Source organism: Microtus oregoni, unplaced genomic scaffold (assembly GCF_018167655.1).
Source record: "Microtus oregoni isolate MIOR12 unplaced genomic scaffold, Mior012 000028F_ref0000031, whole genome shotgun sequence".
Classification (NCBI taxonomy): Eukaryota; Metazoa; Chordata; class Mammalia; order Rodentia; family Cricetidae; genus Microtus; species Microtus oregoni.
The window spans coordinates 17364447-17385701 of NW_024543087.1; the positions used below are offsets into that span (position 1 = coordinate 17364447).

Sequence of the window (21255 nt, forward strand, 5' to 3'; positions counted from 1 at the left end):
AAATGTTAGCACATTTTATTTGACATAGAGAATCTATGAAAAGTCTCATTTGTGCTCCAAATCAGGCAAGAACTTTAGCCCAGCAATGTAGTGGTGGTGGTGCACACCTTTAATCCCAGCACTCAGGAGGCTTAGGCAGATGAATCATAGGCAGGGTTCAAAGCCAGCCTGGTCTATAGAGTGAGTTCTAGGACAGCCAGGGCTACACAGAGAAACCCTATCTCAGGGGGGAAAAAATAACCAAAAATATTTCAGCCCAGTCTCCCCTTGCTCTCCCGCCTCCGGCAGCCTCCTGTGTTGGCATCTTCTGAGATTGCACTATTTTATAGAAATCTACATATAGAAAAAAATCTTGTTTGGTTGTGACAATAAATCTTAGTGATATCTTGCCAGCTGGTGGTGGTAAACGCCTTTAATCCTAGCACTCAGAAGGCAGAGGAAGATGAATCTCTGTGAGTTCAAGGCCAGCCTGGTCTACAGAGTGAGTTCCAGAACAGTTAGGGCTGTTATACAGAGAAACCCTGTTTCAAAAATCAAAAAACAAATTAATCTTAGTGACATCTGTCCATCGACGCATATTGTATCATGCTCTTGAATTTGTTTTTATCCTTGAGTTAACTCCCCAGAAACACCTTCATAGATGGGTGGGGAGACAGCCCAAGTAAAAGTGCTTTCTGCACAAACATGAGGATCTGAACTTTATTCCCAGAACCCACATAAAAATCTAGGTGTGGTGCTGTGCACTTGTAACCCCAGCACTCAGGGAGGAGGGAGTACAGGAGGACGGAGAGTTCAAGGCCATCTTCAGATAGAACTACTCTTAAGTTGAGTTACATGGGACCTTGTCTTTTTTGTAGAAAGTGCCTTGCACTTTGTTCTTCTGTTTGAGTGACATTTGGGAGTCACAGGAAGCTCAGTGCTCCTTGATCTCTGTCAGAGCATTGCACTATACTCTTCTCTCCCCCAGTGTTACTGCTGAGAGCACCCACGCCAGCCTTGATTACTAAGTATGTTATCTTCATCCATCATCACATTGCCATTATCACACTGCACTGTGACCAACGTGGAGCACCGTCTGTCTCCCTTCGTCTTTGAAGCGCCAGCGAGTCCCTTTAGGGATCTTGCCCATACTTTAATGGAGCTACTCTCCATCTTTGCTTTCCTTCCTCGGGGACTCAGTCATGATGCCCGGAACCTCTTCGCCGTTGCCTCTCTTGTATTGTTCTGCCATTTTGAACTGCAATCTAAGGGGTTCTTCCATGTCAAATGCTCCACTCAGGAATCTGCACTTGGTGTGTCCTCTCACCCCGCCCATTAATGGCCTATCGTGTTCCTTCCTAATGGCTCTTGGATGATAGTTATCTTGTGCCTGACGAAGTCTCTTCCATCCACTGAGGATATTAATTTCACTCTTCGGTAGTGGCCATGCTGGGGGGAGCTGCAATCAGCAATGGAACTTGTGGAGTGAAGCTTCCTGGATAGCACAGCTATAATGAATGCATCCCAGAGAGACAAAGCCCTGGATGTCTCCAGAGCGCTTCTTGTTTCTGTTGTGCTTTGTCCTACTTGCTGCTATTGATTTCACTGTATCGGGCATGGTGTGATTATTACGTGAAAGGATCCCACTGTATCTAATATGGCGTGATTGTTTCATGGGAAAATCTCACTTCTCACTGGGCAATTTAATTACAGATCATAATGAAGATTTTTTTATAGCACAAGAACACTTAGAGATGTGAGATTTGTCGAGGATGGAAAATAAAAACAAGGAAGTTTCATACATGATAGACCCATGAATTCTGTGAAAAAACAGGCTGATGATCAAAAAAGGCAGTTCTATCCCTGCACCCAAGGTTAGGTGCTGCAGAATATTTAACTAAGCAAAGATGTGTTGCTCTTTTACCTTGCCTGCCCAAGGCACCTGATTGGTCTAATAAAAAGCTGAATGGCCAATAGTGAGGGAAGAGGTGTAGGTGGAAATTCCAGGCAGGAAGAATAAACAGGAGTTGGAATTCAGGTTCAGGAGGAGGAAGGAGGAGGAAGGAAAAGGAGACATCAGGGCCGGCCAGTCAGGCAGACGTCAGCCATCCAGACACAGAAGCAGCAGTAATGTAGGACATACAGAATGAATGAAAGATAAAAGCCTCAAGGCAAAACATATAGCAATAGAAGCAGGTTAAATTAATTTAAAAAAGAGCTAGGGGGGCAAACCTAAATTGAGGTCAGCATTTATAATAAAAAGTGTCCATGTCTTTATTTGGTATCTGGTTGGCAGACCAAAGAAAATGCCAGTTACAGTTAGGTCTGAGATCTTTGGTCATGTGGCTTACAAAATTAATCACAGTTTTCGGTGTGTACCTTGAAAAAACAAAGTTGTGAAAGGAAACCAAATGACCCTATTTGTGTAAAGAAAATCAGATGGCCATCTGAGCACTTGTCTAAAGGTTTTGTAGAGCAGGAACAGGCTAGGATTCTGCTGCTCTGGGACCGCAAACAACTGCCTGCCAGTACAAAGGAACTGGCTGAAGCACACACGGCGTGCTTAAAACCTTGTTAACCATAATAAAAGAACCATTGGGGTGAAGATGTTACCGTGGGAGAAATAATATAAAGGGAAATGTTTAACTCCTTGTGGGCTTCTAAGAAAAACATGTAACTTGTGACCACGATGTGATTTCTTCCTATGTAAAGATTTTAATTTGTTTTTGGAAAATGTGTAACTTGTGGTTGTGAGGTGATTCCCTTCTTGCATAGAGATATTTGTCTTAGGAGGTATAAAAGGATTAAGCCAGAAAGAGAGAGTAGAAGAATTAAGTTTTGTCCCCTCAGATAAGGCTCCTGTATGTTTGCAGAGCGGCCAACTCCACATCTCCCTCCAGTTTCTCTGGCCTGCTGGAGAGGCGATGCCAGCAAGTTTGGTTTGTTTTTTGTTGTTGTTTTGTTTTTTCTGTAGATGGCATGATTCTGCTTTGTAACAGAATGTTTGGTTGTCTCTTATCCTTTCTCTTTTTTTCCTGTCCCTTCCTTGAACAATCCTGAAAGTTACTGAGTCAGGTGGTATTATGGGAAAAGAGAATCACGGTGGCTCAGAGCCAAGGAAGATGCCAGATCTTTCAGGAAGGCACCGCCATGGGAGGAAAGACTCGCAGAGGACCCAGGCTATGGGAGGAGGGGTCCAAGGTCATATCATTGAAACATGCATTTAGAAACTGCTCTAAAAACCACTGACCCCTCCTCACATGCACCCACAAGGTAACTATAACAGTTCCAAGGAAAAAACCTGGCATCTTTGCCTTCGTTCATGTCTGTCTCCTCCCCTTTAAACTCCTGGCTATCTCTGCAGGTCAACTGTTAGTTGCCCAAGGAGTATCTGAATATCTCATCCTCTTCAAGGCTGGAGGCACAGAGACAAATGAACTGACCTAAACATGTGGTCACCTTAGACTCCAGGAGCTGTCAACCCTCGAAGACAGCCCACCCCAGATGATAACAGTGATCTATGAAAACAAGGCTGCACGCTGGAGCACAAGTCACCATTCCCTAAGAACAACCCTCTCACGCGAGAGGGACTTCTGTAGACTGCCTTGCAGGACCAGAACTAAGGCAATGGTCGAGGAGTCCACACCTAGACCAGGGATGCTAAATTATACAGACCTCCTGCTCCTTGCCCCAGTTCTGTTTAAACCTTAAGCTAATTCCAGCTCCCCAAAGGCAGACTTGAAGTCACGGGATCCCTTATTTGTGTCTCTCTGGACTGTGGCCACACTGGATCAATCCCCTCCACTTTTCACCATTGTTTGTCTCTTTAATTGGCATCCTGGAGATGGGTAGCCAAGCCTAGCTTATTAGGGCTACAGTGAATCGTGCCCGGTGGGATGAGAAAAGGTGTCCGTGGTCTGGAGAAGTCAGAACTTGAGCATCATGAGACGAGGCACGAAGCATGTTTCCAGCTCCGGCTGATGAGGAGTATCTCTGCAGAGTCGCAGGACTCTGAGCAGAAGCCTGAGCCACCTGAAGTGCAGAGAGCTCAGCGTTCGCCTGGGGGTGGGGGTCTGTCACTGCTCCAGCAGGGTGGGGACAGATCTGTGCAGGAGAGAAGCTGACAGCAACCACTGACTTGTCCAATACAAGGAAGAGCCCATTTGTTTTGGAATCAGAAATCATCGCCTACTCAAAATTAAGAGTTAGAAATATGGGGCTGGAGAAACGGCTCAGTGGTTGAAAGCATTTGCTGCTCTTCGAAGGGGACTTGTTCGGTTCACAACATCCATATCCGGTGGATCACAACCACATATAATTCAAGCTCCAGAAGAGCCAAGAACCTCTTTCAGTCTCCACAGGCACCTCCATATTCCTGCATCTCCATACGGACATAGACACATGATTTTTAAAATAAATTCTTTAAGCCAGGCAGTGGTGGCACATGCCTTAATCACACAACTCGGGAGGCAGAGGTAGACAGATCTCTCTGAGTTTGAGGCCAGCCTGGTCTACAGAGTGAGTTCTAGGACAGCCAGAACTGTTTCACAGAGAAACCCTGTCTTGAAAAAACAAAGAGTAATTTGGAAAGGGGAGCAGTGGTATGGGCTGAGTTTACATTGGGGATGAGAGGCTCACTACAGACTCACGAACTCACAGGTATCAATGCAGATACAAAAGCAGGTTCAGCTATGCCTGCACATTGTTGGTACAGATGTGTTTCTCATCTCCGTCCAGAGTTTCGCTACACAGCTCTGGCTAGCCCAGGAACTGCCATGTAGACCAGGCTGGCCTTGAATTTACAGCTTTCCTCCTTCCTCTGCCTCTTCAGTGCTCAGATTACAGGCTTGTACCACCATGCCCAGCCAGTCAGACTCTAGATTTATTACAGCAGGTCAAAGTTGGCCGCTTCTTTTTCAGTCACCGGTATTTGAAGTCTGCGTCTTTGCTGCTGATCCTGAGTATTTTCTAGTTTCTTATTGAGAGGCAATTGACAATGTATATGTCTAAAAAATACAATGAGGGGCTGGAGAGATGGCTCAGAGATTAAGAGCACTGGTTGCTCTTCCAGAGGTCCTGAGTTCAATTCCCAGCAACCACATGGTGGCTCACAACCATCTGTAATGGGGTCTGGTACCCTCTTCTGGCATGCAGGCAGAACACTGTATACATAATAAATAAATAAACCTTTTAAAAAGTCATTTTAAAAAAAGAATACAATGAGAAGTTTGGAAGAGGCAAAAATTTGTACCTGATATTCAATCCTGAAACGCAGGGATCATAAGCCCCAGCTCAGGAAGCTGAAAAAATTGACATGTCCATGCCCAAATAACAGTGAGAGGCAGAACCCATGATTTTACTCAGGCTCTTAGGGGGCTTTTCCCTGAGACACTGAACACAAGACAAAAGGAGGCAAGACCGGAGAAGTCCTTCAGAGTGGGAAGAAAACACCAAGGCTCTGAACAGACACAGGGCAGGGCAGACAGGAACAGAGAAACCATGCCTAAATATAAGAACAGCTGACCTGGGACACCTCTGGGCAGCACCTCAGAACCTCTATGTGCCAAAGGACCAGCTGGCCAGGGAAGTCAATACAATAGAGCTGGACAGGGGCTCCGAGCCTACAGTCTTATAGGGAAAGACCCAGGTCTCAGAGACCCTCCCTTTCTGTAAGAGTCTCTGGGACGGCAAAACCCAGAGCGGAAGAGGGGCAGGGAGACTAGCTTGGGCTGTCATTGGCATTTTACCATCACCTGGCCCTAATCCCACCCTGGGGAATAATATGTCACAGAAGGAGACTTTCAGAGAGCCCAGCACTGCCTGGACATCCCTTGCAGAGGAAAACAGACCTGAGCCTCAGCTCCTGGGTCTGTATAGCCTGAGGCCTGGCCACTCATAGAGAATGGGGCTTGCAGCAGAATGCCATAGAATCTCCCACATTGGCCAGATGTGGAGACATGAACCTAATCTCCATTGGTGGCTCAGGGGAAAAGCGGGAATAAGAATTCTGCAGGACTGTCTTAACAGCTTCCCGTTGGGGTGTCTGATTGACTCAGAAGCTGAGGTTGAAGAGCTAGTCCAGAAGGGAGACAGGAACCCAGGGTTGCCACTCTTCAGAGTTAGTGTCTCCCCTCATGCCCTCCAGAAACTTGTCAGACAGAGAAACCACATAAGACCGCCTCACTGCTTTATTGGGAGGGGAATACACTCGGACACAATACAAGGCCCCGAGCCCAGTAAGATCTCCAGCTCAAGATGCATCTGGCTGGCCGTAATTCGGTAGTGGCCCTTGATGACACCCCGTGAAGCGCAGATGTGGCACCTCCAGTGAGACTGGATGATTCGGACAGCCCTAAGCACCTGGCAGTACCGCCTGCGGACTCGCCACATGCGGATCCAGGACTGCACCCTGACCACTGCCCACTGCTCCCGTTGGAAGGCATCCAGTACCGACTGACGCTTCTTCTCCATCATCTTCGTCAGGATCAGCCGCCACCAGCCCTGGATGACCCAGGCCCTGAGGGCTGCGTGCAGCAGCGCCCGACGGACCAGTGTGCCACGCCACCACGCTTGGATCTTTATAACTGAGGTCTTGTCAGAGAGATCCTGTTTTTTCTGGGGCTTGCAAGGAAAAAGAGGAGATACTCAGTGAATTTCCTCATCTGCCTCAGCCCAAGGATATGCCAAGAAAGGCCCTGATTCCCTACAGTACCTGCCTCCCTCTCCAGCTGAAATGAATAGCCTTGGTCAGGATACTGGCTGGGAACTGGAAGACTGGATCAATGTCCTGCCATTGCCACCTCCGCCTTCAGGTCACTAGCAGCTCCCCTAGTTCCTTGAGTCTGTCTCTCCCGCCCTGGCGTTCCAGCTTTCCTACAGCCTAGGTTAGCAGGCTGAGATCAAAACCTGCGACTCACATACTTATCAAATGGTTATGTCCTGGTGAGCTTGCCCACCTAGCCAGGACCATTCCCATTAGGCCCTCCTGGAGTCTGGTAGCTCATTTGTTCCTCTCTTCTTTGACTCTACCGCTGTCCTTGACCTTTTCCCTTCCTCTTGCTGAATCTTCATCTTACATTTCCCCCAACTCATATATTTCAATCTCTCATCTCTCTTGTTCTTGATTCTTCTCTTCACACTCTGCCCCCCGCCGTGTGTGCGTGTGTATGCGTGTGTGCGCGCGTGCGTATGCGTGCGCGTGCATGTGTTGTGTATGCGTGCATGTGTGTGTGTGCGTGCATGTGTGTATGCGTATGTGTGCGTGTGCATGTGTATGTGTGTGTGTGTGTGTGCGTGTGTTGGGATGTGTCGAGACAAGGTCTCTGTAGCCTTTGCTGGTGTCCATCTCACTCTCCCCTTCCAAGTGCTGGAATTATCGAAGTGCATCATCAGGCCAGTTTGGCTTCCTCGTGACTTTCACACTTCTTATCTTGACAAACAGACTTGTGTGCACAAGTGTAAACATGCACACACAATTCTTGCTTGGTTTTGGTTTTGGGGGTTTGGGGTTTGTTTTGTTTGTTTTTGAGACAAGGTTTCTCTGTTTAACAGCCTTGGACCAGGCTGGTCTTGAACGCAGAGACCCACCTTCCTCCATCTCAAAAGTGCTGGGATTAAAGACATGCACCACCACGCCCAACCAATACACACTCAAGTCTAAACCAACTTCCCTACATCTTGGCTATTCCATTCCACAAGCACATCCCAGACTCGGCCCCAGGCCTTTGGTCTGGGAGGTCATAGTTTGCCCAATTCCACACTAACATATGCTTCCCTTTTTTTTTTTTCCTTCCTTCCTTCCTTCCTTTCTTGTTTTGTATGTCTGTGTCAGATCCCCTGGAACTGGAGTTACAGACAATTGTGAGCTGCCAAGTGAGTGCTGGGAATTGAACCTGGGTCCTTTGGAAGAGTAGCTAGTGCTCTTAATCGCTGAGCCTTCTCTTCAGCCCCCTGCTTTCCATTTCTGAACCAGAGTTTTAGGCTGAAAATGAAACGGAAACATGGGGAAATCATTTATTCCTATGCTTAGCTTGGTACCACACCAAGAACAAGGGCCAGAGACACCCAAGCCAAATCTCCTCCTACCTTTGCCTTCTTCGTGTCTGAGGATAGATCATCTGGCTGCTTCTCCCGAGGAACATGGCCAGTAGGTTCTTTAAGGTCTTCAGGCTTTGACTGTTTTTCATCCTGTACCAGCAATTGGGGAAATCAAGAGTGGGGTTACCATCTCTCCCTCACTGTTCTGCACCCCACACATCCCCAGCTTCTAGAGCATCCCAGACTCTCTTCCCCCTAGGTTTTCTAAGTCAGGGTTTCTCTGTGTACTCCTGGCTGTCCTGAAACATAGTCTGTACACCAGGCTGGCTTCTGTCTCCTGAGTGCTGGGATTAAAGGCATATGCCACCACTGCCCGGTTGCTTCCTAGACTCTTGAGTTATCAGAGGGGTCCCTCATCGTGAGATTTATAGACATAACAAGCCTGATGTGTCTGCCCTTTCTTACCATTGTTCATACATGGACTGGGTGTAGATGGTTCAAATCCCCTCAGGTTTGTGCTGTTCCAGGATTGGCATGAGCTGAGAGCAGAGGGTGACTCATGATGTCACAAGGGCAGCTGTGACTCAGGCAGCAGTGGAGTCCTGTCTAAGGAAAAGACAGAGTGCTGTCCTTTTTTTTTTCTGCCATAAATTCCACATCAAATCAAATCAAAGCCAAATCACCAGAATCACTGGCCCATTGACAAAAAGGTGGATAGTGAAACAATGGTAACAACACTTACCTGCACTTTTGAATATTCACCAATGGAGGAGGGTTTAATGATTTATAGTCTGCTCATAACTTCGGACAAGATCAGGCATATTCAGGGAGGTACAGAGGCAAACTGCTTATGCCTTCAAATATTATATAAATATTAAAATGTAGTGAGTTAAGTCAGACATGGTGGTTCATGCCTGTAATTCCAGCACTTAGGAAGCTGAAGCAGGAGGATTGCTTTGGGATCAAGGCCAGCCTGAGCTAGTCTCAAAAAATAGAAACGATGAGTTGATCTTTACTACTGAGAGACATTTGTTAGGAAAGGAAGTTGGATCACTGTGACTGCACTTGCGCAGACTAAGAGCGTAATGATGGACATACCCTACCCACTCGGTGCCCAGGAGACCCCAAGAACCAGCCTGGACTCCATCTCAGGTCTGGGTTCAGTCTTCTTCTTCTGCCCTTGAAAATGCCAGACAGGCGAAAGGCAGTTGCTACCTGAGGGCGCCCTTTCTGCTGATCTTACCTCCCAAAGACCCACCTTGACAGCATGAGGCCAGGAGTCCACCAGAGGCCTGGTCCCAGGAGTCACTGGGCAGTGCTTTCAGAATGTATATGGTTAGGATAGAAAAGGGGGAGTATACTGAAAAGGAGGGGGTCATGTCAGGCTAGAAGTGTGCGTGAGATGCAGGAGGCAGGCTGTGGAAGCAAAGTGACAGAAAGATCCATTAGCCTCAATTTGGAAAGGATAATGTACAGGCATTTGTGACCATTGTTTTTTAACCTCTCAACACACACACACGGGTGGAGGTGCCATTTAAAATCTTTTAAATTTTAAAAAGATCTTTAAGAGGTAAGTCAGAGTCTACTTGGAGGTCCTTATGTCACTGAAGTTGCTACCCTTGGAAAGGACTATTGCAGGGGTCACCCCTGAATTTCTGGCTTCCTATTGGGTGATGTAATCACTCTCTCTTATATATGCACTTGCCATCTGCCACAAGAACCTCCCCAGAGGGCTGGAGAGATGGCTCAGAGGTTAAGAGCACTGGTTGCTCTTCCAAATGTTCTGAATTCAAATCCCAGCAACAACATGGTGGCTCACAACCATCTATAATGAGATCTGGTGCCCTTAATTGGCCTGCAGGCATACACGCAGGCAGAACACCGTATACATAATAAATAAATAAATCTTTAAAAAAAAAAAAGCCTCACCAGAGGTCAGCTGACATTGGCAATGAGCTACATTAACAGCAGAGAAATCTCACTTTCTAAGAAAACACTGAGATCACGATCAAAACACCTACAGGGACCTGCTTCAGGGTAGAATACTGGCCTAGCGTCATTCAGATACCTGGTGTCATTCTGGGCGGAACTTGTTCTTAGAGAGAATCTGAGTTTAATTCTCAGAGCCCACACCCGGCAACTCACTGCCTGTCAATTTCAGTTCCAAGCAACTAGTGTCCTCTGCTGGCTCCCACAGGCACTGCACCCACGTGACATCCACATTTAGGCAGACACATAAATAAAGTTAGTGACTAGGCAATGGTGGGGCACACCTTTAATCCCAGCACTCAGGAGGCAGGTGCAGGTTAATCTCTGAGATTAAGATCAGCCTGGTCTACAGAGTGAGTTCCTGGACAGTCAAGGGTACACAGAAAAAAACATGTCTTGAAAAAACAAAAACTATATATGTGCAGTATTTTCAAAACAATTTTAGAAGATAAGAGGCCAACTTTTATTTCTAAAAACATGTGGAGATGAATTGCATATCCTCTGCTGTTCTCAGTTCTAGGACTCTGTAATTTGTTTCCTGGAACTGTTGATGAGGCTCCAACTTTGATGCCTACATCTTTGCAGCTTGATTACAGGAAGGAAACCATGTTCTCCCATAGAGAATCCTCAAGGTTGGGTTTGCGGGCATTGGAGAAGCCCCTCACCACCGTCAGAGGCCTGGAGGTTTGGCAGCGGCAGGTAGAGGCAGGGAGTAGGTGTTCTGGGAAAGATCGTGTTTTTATTTATTTACTTATTGGATTTTTTTGAGACAGAGTTTCTCCGTAGCTTTTTTTTTTTTTGGGGGTTCCTGTCCTGGAATTAGTCCAGGCTGGCCTTGAACTCAGAGATCCACCAGCCTCTGCCTCCAGAGTGCTGGGATTAAAGGCGTGCGCCACCACCGCCCTGCTAAGACCATGTTTTAGTAACACAGCCAGTGGTGAAGCCTACACAAACCCACAGGCAGCACTTCAGCTGTGCCGCCGAGAGGCCCGCCCAAACGCAGACCTACACACGCACTTTTTCTTATTTCTTCCTCCCTCAGTCTCCCAAGCAAGCATAGGCTGGCTGCTCCTGGGACCCGCTCCCATCTGACCTGCGATCCTGTTAGCTACCTATCGTCTTCTGCGGCACACTATGCTCTGGCTACTCTATTTGCCCATATTTTTAACTAAATAAAAAATAAATCACATCCCCCAACCATCCATCAGCAAGATCCATGAGTTGTCCGCAAGCCCCTACTTCAGTCACAGCTGTTGCCATTCCCTCACCTCTCCCATCACCCTACCTGTGACTTCAGCTTCCCGGCCCCCCTCTTCACCTTCCAGCACTCCTCCCCCTCCTCCTGCAGCTGCTAGGTGGTTGTTTTCTGTTGTTTATTGTATTTATCGAGATGGCATGTGCTGTGCCGTGTGTGTGAAAGTCGGAGGACAACTTTTGGGGTTCAGTTCTCTCCTCCCACCATCTGGGTTCTTCTGAGGACAGAGCTCAGGTCATCAGGCTTGGCAGCAAGTGCCTCCACCCACTGAGCCGTCCATCAGCCTGGTTACCTTTTTAATGGGACCCAGAATGGGTCACTTAGCTCTCAACCCTCTCTGAGCCAGCATTCCGCTCCTGCACAAGCTATCCTGGAGTGGGGGTGGAGCAGAGTCCTCTCCATCACTTTTTACACCTCAATGTCACTCCTCAAAAAAGTCTTGGAGGGACCTACCATCTGCCCTACTCCTCTATCTCCCCAGTCTCTCCTCCCCTCTACTGCTGCACCCCTACGACAGGAGTGAGCCACCCAACATGCAGAAGCAAGTATTCCTCTAATGCCTCTCCAGCGGGTCCCTGCCTGGCTCTTGCTATCAGATCCAAGATCTCTTCCCCAGTGCTGACCTTGTCCCCAAGCATGGCAGACTCCCACTTCGGGGGCCGTCTATCCCTTCCAGCTTCCTGAGGGTAGGGAAGTAGGGTCAGCCTGACGTGTGGCCCTGCTATCCCATTTAATCCTCAGACCCCAGTTAGAGTTTGTGTACAGAACTGAAAGCCAGAGCTTCTTGGCTGATGGGTGAGCAGACTCTGAAAGCAGCTGGCTGACGAGGTCATGCAAGAGCCAGCAGAGGTTCCCACCCACAGTCCTCTGAAAACAATCAAAGGCCTTCAGCTGACAGCTTGCCCTTCCTCGGGTCTCTGCCAGCTCCTGGTCCCTGTCACACACACACCCCTGCTGCTTACCCTCCCAGGAACCAGAGGAACAAGGTCTAAAATAGGACCTTTTTAATACAAAAAGGGGGGCAGGGTCTAGAAAGCACTTAAATAAGAACGAGTGTCAGGAGCCAGCAACAGGGGCCGCAGGGACTCTGCGCAGAGGGATGATGCAGACTGAATTCCGAGCCTCTTTGATCCTCCACCACCGGCCAAGCCTGTGAGGAATGAGAGCGCCAGCTGAGGCAGACCCACACCCACACTCCAACCCCCTCCTAGTCCCATCCAGACAGTGCCACCTTGCCCTCAGCCCCACCTCCCATCACCCTGCCCTCAGCCCCGCCCCCATCACCCTGCCCTCAGCCCCGCCCCCAGCCCCGCCCCCATCACCCTGCCCTCAGCCCCGCCCCCATCACCCTGCCCTCAGCCCCGCCCCCATCACACACCTGTGCTCCTGGCCCACTCCAGCCACCAAGAAGTCCCCAGCACTGGAGAACTTGAGGCTATTGATAAAACCAACCTGAGGGGAACACAGAAAGACATCAGAACTGTCCTCACCACATCTGCCAACATCAATCAAGAGCCTGGTGAAAACCTGCTGCCTGCTGTCTCTGGCCAGGCGGATCAGTCCTTTCTCCCTGAAGCCTTAGCCTCCCAATCTGAGCCAGGGGAAATAGAGCCAGCATAGCAGGGGATGGATTCAGGAGGCAGTGCCCATCAAGTGTGTCAAGAGCTGCCTAGGGCCTGGCACCTGGCAGTGGGGTAGGAGAAACCCCAGAACAGCCATCCCAACTCAAGCTGTCCCTGACATATCCTGCCACAACCCCACAGGTCACCCCAATGTGGATAATCAATTCCATACACCCCCACCTGGTCTCAAGCCAGTACCAGCGAGGCAGAGCTAACCCCAGTGCAGGCCTCCACCCTCTGGCCATGCAACTCTCAACCCTGTATATTGAAGCCAGAACAGCACAGGGTGGAGAGGCAGGGGGACAGAGCAGGAGGAAAGAGGGAGTCCCTGCCAGAACCTGAGACAGTAAGTGGCCCTGCTTGTGGGAAGAGCAGAAAGAGCTCATTTCAGGGGCCCCCAGAGTCTGGCAAAGACAGGCTTATGCATTTACCACTTACCAGGGGGATGTCACAAAGAGGGTCAAGCTGTCGGAAGCCCTCTCCACACTGCCAAAGCCGCACACAGGCATTGTGGGAGCCTTGGAAGACAGAGGGTCAATGAGCAAACCTCTATACCAAGTCACCTTATGCCCCTCTTCCCCCCTTCACAGAGCACCCACCTGTGGCCACAAGGTCTGTATTAAGCAGGGCCGCCACCGATGACACCCAGTAGGGCTGCTCCAGGCCTGGCTCCCCATGCAGTCCATGAGCTTCCCGCTGGAGGGCAAGTGGCCGTTTCTTGGAGAGGCCCCACAAGGCCACGGAGCTGTGGGTAGGGAAGAGAGTCTGAGGGCAAGAGCAGGACAGAGGCAAACAGCAGGGAGGACCAAGCACACAGGCCAGCTGAGGAATATGGATAGGGTCACTGGCCCTGACAGGCGGGAATGGTCATAGCAGCAGTGGTCAGTCACATCAGAGGGATAACTCTTACCCATCATCTGCACCGGACACCATGTGCTCCTCATTGATCAGATGGATACAGTCAATGGAGCCCCTAGAGAGACAGAGTGTGAGGGACAAGGTCCAGCGCTCTCACCAGCCCATAGAGTCCCGGCACGCCACAGCAGACTGCCTTACTGGTGGCCATAGAAGACAAGCTGGGATTCCTCTGGGATCTTCCACACACGCACAGTCCCATCCCGGCCCCCGGCTGTCACACAGCACTCTCGGCTCAGGGCATCCAATGCGGCCACAGCATCCTGGTGCCCAAAGCTGGAGGGAAGAAGAGAGTGTCACATGTGAACTTAGAGGTACACGTGAACCGGCATTCACATGCTATCTGCCCGAGCGCACTCACAGGGTCTCCACATAGGAGTTCTCGGCTGCGTTCCACACCTTCACTGAGCGGTCGTGGGAAGTGCTGTAGAGCTGGTGGGTACCTCTTCGGAAAGCCAGTCCCTAGAGCCGATGGGGAGGGGCAGCAGGGTCAGGACAAAGCAGAGGAAACAGAAGACAGGTCCAGAGAGGCTCTCCTAAAGCAAGTCACGTGACACAGGAAGCCTCCTCCCACAGAGCACTCAAGATAAAACATGAGACCCCATGTGGAGTCAGGAACGGGCTTGCCTGTACTCAAATAGCTGGACCCCCCTCAGGCTCTCCTGGCTCCGGTATCAGCTGGACCGGATCTCCCTCCATCCCTCCCAGTGTCTTTAGCACACATATGTTCTCTCAAACAGCTGGATCCCCACCCTCAGGCCCTCCTTGCCCCTGTATCAGCCGGACCTGATCTCCCTCCATCCCTCCCAGTGTCTTCAGCACATTTAGGTCCCTTACACAGCACTCACTACCCAGAGAGGAGGTCCCCAGAAGATGAGCTGGGGCCCAGCACCATCCACTAAATACCCAGAGCCTCACCGACACAGCATCCCGGTGTCCCGTGAAGGTGTACAGGTGCTGGCAGCTCTGGGCCTCCCAAATTAGAATGAGTTTGCTTCGGTCACCAGAGGCCTGTGGGAATGAAGATTAATAGCCACAAGCACACACACTGCACAGCCAAACCGCCCACCTGCCTACAGGGCCAGCCCAGTCTTACAAGGTACTTGCCATCAGAGGAGATGGCCATGCAGAGGATGTGGCTGCTGTGGCCTGAAGGCTGCCCCTGGGTACCCTTCTTGGCTCGAGGAATTACATGCAGTTTCCGCCCAGTCTCTACACTCCCTGCCACCAAGAGAGGAAAGAGATTACTGGGAAGGGGGACACCACTGGCTTAGCCAACCACGCCTTCCCCCACCATGAAAGAGCTGCATGGACAAGTGTCATGAAGGGAGCCCTGTACTTGGGTCAGGGGACCCAGTTCAGCTGCTGTGAGCGTCTGCACAAATCACTTTGGTCTCATCTGCCAAATGGAAGCAATAGTCCCCAATGGCAGCCATGACCCCCCAAAGGAGGGAGAAGAATTTAAAAGTGCCTTGGAGATTGGAGGTATGCTCAGTGGGGACCACTTGCCATGTGTACGAACTTCAATTCAGTCCCCAGAACCTACTCGACTATCACATGTTGTCCTGACATCTCAACACGTGGGTTGTGGCATAGGTGCACACCCCATACACAAAATAAACAGCATTAAAAAGATAAAGGAGGGAGGGAATGAGAGAGAGAGAGAGAGAGAGAGAGAGAGAGAGGAGGTAGAGAGAGAAGTGCATTGGGACTGCTGGCATGACTCCTTCCTCGGATGAAGGTGGGAGGTGAGGCCTAGGCTCAGGTGTGGAGGGCTAAGAATCTAGAAGGACCAAGGACTGCATCGGTCAGTGTAGAGCCTCAAACACCTCCCAGCCCAGCTGCCCAGCTGAGGCCTCAGTCCCCATCCTTGACGTGTGTAGAAAACTGAAGGATGGGACCTGACCAACTAGAAGATTCCATTCAGTGTCCATCCAGCACAACGCTGGCCGACTCCCCAGCACTATCCTCATCCTGTCTTTGCTCCACGGAGCTCAGAGGCCCTACCACTGGTTGGAAGCTTCCATGGTCACTCACAAAGCTCCTCCTAGGTAGCTTCCATGACCAGGGCTCCGCACCAGACACAGGCCCTCCAGGTCTCACTCACACTTAATGATGGTGCAGTCTTTGGCGGCGGAGAAGATGGCCAGGTCATCAGGAGTGATAACCAAGCACGTGATGGAGAGCTGGTGGCCCCGTAAAACTCGAATGTCGGTGGGAGCCGGGGCCTGGATCTGGGCAGACAGGGACCAGGTCAATATAGTTGGAACCATGATGACACTCCCCATCCATAACTATTCTTACCCACCCACCCTAGCCAGAAGGAAAACAGGACCCAAGGTCATGAGAATAAGACCTTTCATTACCTAGCCATATCTGCCCAAGTATCTACCACTGTATTCCACAAAAAGACTCCAACAGCCTGAGGGGCACTAAGCCGTCTGCTTGTCAACCCAGGTGAGTGCACTGACTCTAACCTTACACCAAGGTGCCCTGCCCACTCACCTCCTTTGCCACCGACTTCTGTAACCTGCCTCTCTGCTCGAGCTGCAAAGAGAGAAGAAAGAGGAATGAGGAACTAGAAGGAGGCCCCGTCTCCCTCCACACTCACTGCCGCCCTCCACACTCACCACGTCTTCTTTTAAGCGTCCTGCCACCTGATCCTCCTCAAATTCACGAGCTTCAGCCTTCTCCTCCTCTGTGCAGGACAGACCAGTCCACATAACCCAAGGCTGAGGTGCCCTTCCCTCCTCCCATCCCATGCCTAGCCCTCTACCCCGGGACACTTTTAGCACTTTCTAGGGAAAACTAGACAGTCCCTTCCTGACTTTATCACACTGGGCTTAGCTCCCCTCAAGCCTAGTCTGTCCCGGGGAATACTGGCCCATTAGAGATCCTAGACACCCTCTACAAGGTGGTTAAGATCAGCAGCACTGGCAAACAGGGGAAACCTATGAGTGGCCCATCAGATGGAAGGGGCTACAACAGGGACAGCAGGTAGGTTCTGGCAGAGACCCCAGCCTTCATCTAGTTCCCCCAGCTCACCTTGCTGCCTAAGCTGCTCAAGGTAGAGTTTGGCCAAACGTAGCTTCTTCTCCTGCGCAGTCTCCTCTAGCTCCTCCTCCTCCTCTTCCTCTGTTTTCCTTGGAGCCAAACTATGGAAAGAAGGGACTGGGTCTAAGGGGCTGACCCCACACATCTGGCCAACCCCAGGCCAAAGACACGTGCAGAAAACAGATGTGACTTGAGACTTGTCCGACTGAAGATCGCACTCAGGGTCATCCAGCATAATGTGAAAATGGCCACCTCCTCCCAACACCAGGAAATGATTATAAAAGCTCAACAATATGGGAAAAAGAAGGTTCCATAAGCTTCTAAGAGAAACCAGGTTGTATACAACAGATCAGAAATAACAATGGCAGGCCTGCAGACTTAGCTCAGTGGCAAAGGAAGACAAACACGCTTGAGGTCCTGGAATAAACAGCCAGTATGGGGTGGGGTGGGGGGAGAAGAGGGGGAGAGAACAAAGAGGAGGAGGAAGAGGAGGAAGAGGAGGTGCCTAGACAAAACAGTGACAAATAAGGATACCACAATGGGTATGGCTCAGTGATAGACCATGGACTTAGCCTAATAAAGGTCCTGAGTTCAATAACCATCCAAAAAAAAAACCACATTATCAAGCCAGGGACAGTGGCATACCTAAAATCCTAGAATTTGCAAGGTAAGACTCAAGGTCAGCCCAAGCCAGAGTAAGACTATCTCAAACTCCCTGCTGAGGATTGTCAGACATACAGAGTGACAAAGAACTGATCCTTTCCTCCTGAGCTTCAAAAACTAGAGAAAAGCACAAGGTACTAGAAACAGGAGATGCAACACACAGAACAAGGTACTACAAACAGGAGATACAACACGCAGAACAAGGTACTATAAACAGGAGATACAACACGCAGAACAGAAAAGGCAATGCCAGGGTGACAACTGCTCTAAGAAACAGGGCAGCAAGTTTTAGCAGAACCCAAGAGACAGACATGCTGGGCTAGGCTCGCTGCCCCAGCATCCTCCTTGGACCCCGAGGACTAGGTTCCAAGTGAATCCTAAGTAGTACTGACTTAGCCCTGTACTGGTGAGTTTCTTACTGTCCCTTCCAAGCCCCAGTCCCTAGGCCAGCTGAGGACGCTCCCTTCACTCAAAGGTTTCGATCTCCTCCTGGGAGCTGGAGGAAAGTGTTGAGAACTCATAAGCAGGAAGTGTAGGGCTTGTGGTCCTTCTGGTCACAAGACATCAAGCCTGTTTGCTGCTCTATTTCCCAGCACCCAATCAAGATCTTGCCCAGGACTTCCATCAGAAGGGATCTTACAACCTGTCAGGAAGCCCATTGTGGTGGGGTATGCCTTTTTTTTGTCTTAATCTAGCTATTTTTAATGAAATTTTTTAATAAATTATTTACCTGTATATTTTACATCCAGCCACAGATTCCCCTCTCTCCTCCCCATCCCTCCCTTGACCCGACCTCTGTTTTATCCCAGCACTTGGGAGGCAGAGGCAGGCAGATCTCTGAATCTGAGTCCAGCCTGGTCTACAGAGCAAGTTTCAGGCCTGCCAGGGCTACACAGTAAGCACCCGCCTCAAAACTGAGACACCTCTCAGGAAGGTCAAAGCCGGGGCACAGCCCAGAGTTCTGACTATACAGCGTTTACCCAAACCAACTAGTCAGTTATTTAAGGGTTACTAACAGGAAAGTAGAGGAGACAGGCTCAGCAGAATGCCAAAACTTATAAACTGGATTTAGCAATTCTGCTTTTTCTTTCTTCTATATTTTCCCAGAGGTGGTTTCTCCATGTAGCCCTGGCTATCCTAGAATTTGCTCTGTGGATCACGCTGGCCTTTAACTCAGAGATCCGCCTGCCTCTGCCTCCAGAGTGCTGGGATTAAAGGCATGTGCCACCACATCCGGCATCATTTTTTGCTAAAAAGTAGCTTTTGTAAGAAAAGATATTTCAGACCTGAATTTTATGTGTTATACATTCCTCTTTATTTTTGTCCATGATAGAGGATCAACAGAAAAAAAACTGAGAGGTGCTTCTATAGTTAATGCACTTTGTTATACAACTTTGTAAAATACTTAAGTGGGCTGGGAAGATGGCCATCAGTTAAGAGCTCTTGCTGTTCTTGCAGAGAACCTGGGTTCAATCCCCAGCACCCACACTGGTGTGCCCAAACACCTGTCACTGCAGTTCCAGGGGATCGAATGCCCTCAGTCCTCCTGGAGCACCTGCACTCAAGTAGTGCATACAAACTCATGCATGTACACATATATGCATATAAATAAAAACAAACTTAAAATAGCACAGGTCCTGGAGGCAGAAGCAGGTGGATGTCCTTGAGTTTGAGGCCATCCTGATCTATATAGCTAGTTCCAGGAGAGCTATATGGAAAAACCTTATATCAAAAGAGACTGTTTCTATGTGTGAGTTAAGGCAACAGACATTGACTTTTAGAAGCAGAATTGCTAGCCAGGCTGGTAACCCTAGCACTCAGGAGGCAGAAACAGGTGAATCTATGAGTTGAAGGCCAGTCTGGTATACAGGGAGAGTTCCAGGACAGCTGCTACACAGAGAAACCCTGGTGGGGGAAGACGGGGACACAGAACAGCTAAGTTCAGTTGATGAAAATGATGTCAGGATTTCCTGGACTGAGTACCTCCACCCCTGGGGATGACACCCTGTCCCAGCCCTTTGAAACCATAAAGCCACCCCCATCACCTACTGAGACTGGGAAGTGTCCGAACCCCTCTCTGAATTGTATATGACCCTACCACCTGCCCTTTTATCTTTTTTGTTTGGTTGTTTGGTTGTTTTTTGTTTTTGTTTTTCAAGACAGGGTTTCTCTGTAGCTTTGCAGCCTGTCCTGGAACTAGCTCTTGTAGACCAGACCGGCCTCAGACTCACAGAGATCTGCCTACCTCTGCCTCACAAGTGCTGGGATCACCACTGCCTGGCCCTTTTATCTTTTCTACCTTCCACCCTGGCAAACTTACACCCCAAACTTGTCTCTGACTCCTGAATGCCTTCCCTACCACTCCAAGACACTCCTCCTCATCTCTCTAAGCCTGTTTTTTTTTGGGGGGGGGGGGTTGTTTGTTTGTTTTTTAGGGATTTTTGTTGTTGTTTTTTTTTAGACACGGTTTCTCTATGCATCTTCCCTGGCTATCCTGGAACTAACTCTGTAGACCAGGCTGGCTTCAAACTCACAAAGATCTGCCTGCCTCTGCCTCCTGAGTGCTGGGATTAAAGGCGTGCACCACCACTGCCAGGCACCTATTTTAAAAAGCTCCTTCACTCCTCAGAACACATACCTGCAAGATCCACGCCTCCCTACAACACCTCTCTCCTCTTGCTGCCCATCTGTGTCCCCAACACTAAAACCAGTCCCTAATGTTAGAATCAAGGGAAGGCTAGATATGTGTCAATAAACACTGCGTTTTTAACTAGGAAGCAAAAGCTGTCAGATCATTTGAGCCCAGGAGGCCAAGACAACCTTGGCAATACAGCAGACTTCATCTCAGAAAGGAGTCCAAGACATCAGTAACTGTGACACTGCGGGAAAATGGAATGAAGCTGCAGGTGTGCCCTGCAGCCTTCTCCCCTTGCCTCTCAATCCAGTCTTGTGCCTGCGTCCTCTCCATGAGACAAAAAAAGGTCTCAGGGTCTCCCACAAGGATCCAGGGCCCTCCCCATAGTCACACAGAGATAAAAGACATCTCACAGCCAGACACCCGAGCAAAGACCCACGATCTGTGTGAGCCAACGGCAATCCTGAGTTCTCCAGCTCTATTACTAGTCTCACTGAGTCGTCCATTCACCGTGAGCCTCAGTTTACCCTTCCCCTCGGTGGGGAAAAAAAAAATGCTCACCTCTCAGTCTCAGAATCACTGGAAATTTCTTCATTCATCTTGCCGCCACCCTTGGATTTGCCTCTGTCCCCAGCAGAGTCGACCTGGAAATAATACGATCCTTTCTTGCTCAAGAGCCTGAGAAAGGCAGCGGCTCTTGGCCCTGGCCAAACGGAAGGCCTTCCAGGATTCGGTGGGTAGAAGAAAGAGGTTGGGGCTGCATCTAGATGGGACCCTGAGCGAAGGGATGGGGCCCTGGGCGAAGGTATGAGCCCCGATGAGTGCCCTGGGATGGAACGATGGCTGTCGCAGTAGCGAGACCGGTCGTGCCCGAGGAAACGCCATGCTCACCTTTCGCCGCCGCTTGCCGGCCCCCGCAGCGGCCCCGGGTCCGGGGGCCGGCTTTGCCCGCTTACGAGTTGCCACGGCAGTGGACATGATCATCAGGGTGCTGCTGCGGCTGCGGGAGAACTCACATGGCAGCTAAACCCTGGCCGCATGGCAAGACCCGGAGCCCTGATAGGCTCCTACGGCGCGGCTGGCCCCGCCTCCCGCAGCTCCATTGG

General features: G+C 49.8%; 2 protein-coding genes across 2 annotated transcripts; both read right to left on the reverse strand.

Moving 5' to 3' along the window:
• Window positions 1-6159: 6159 nt before the first annotated feature.
• LOC121464445 (IQ domain-containing protein F1-like) lies at window positions 6160-9848 on the reverse strand. Its single transcript, XM_041677443.1, has 3 exons — window positions 8482-9848; window positions 8065-8166; window positions 6160-6600 (listed from the first exon to the last, which is right to left on the reverse strand). Exons 1-3 carry the CDS (start codon window positions 8482-8484, stop codon window positions 6160-6162), a joined length of 546 nt encoding a protein of 181 aa, XP_041533377.1. The 5' UTR covers window positions 8485-9848.
• Window positions 9849-11386: 1538 nt separating this feature from the next.
• Rrp9 (ribosomal RNA processing 9, U3 small nucleolar RNA binding protein) lies at window positions 11387-21201 on the reverse strand. Its single transcript, XM_041677288.1, has 15 exons — window positions 21041-21201; window positions 20711-20793; window positions 16843-16952; window positions 16428-16495; window positions 16303-16344; window positions 15905-16031; window positions 14894-15018; window positions 14716-14808; window positions 14159-14259; window positions 13939-14073; window positions 13793-13855; window positions 13482-13627; window positions 13321-13400; window positions 12639-12712; window positions 11387-12410 (listed from the first exon to the last, which is right to left on the reverse strand). Exons 1-15 carry the CDS (start codon window positions 21131-21133, stop codon window positions 12317-12319), a joined length of 1434 nt encoding a protein of 477 aa, XP_041533222.1. The 5' UTR covers window positions 21134-21201; the 3' UTR covers window positions 11387-12316.
• Between the last annotated feature and the right edge of the window lie 54 nt (window positions 21202-21255).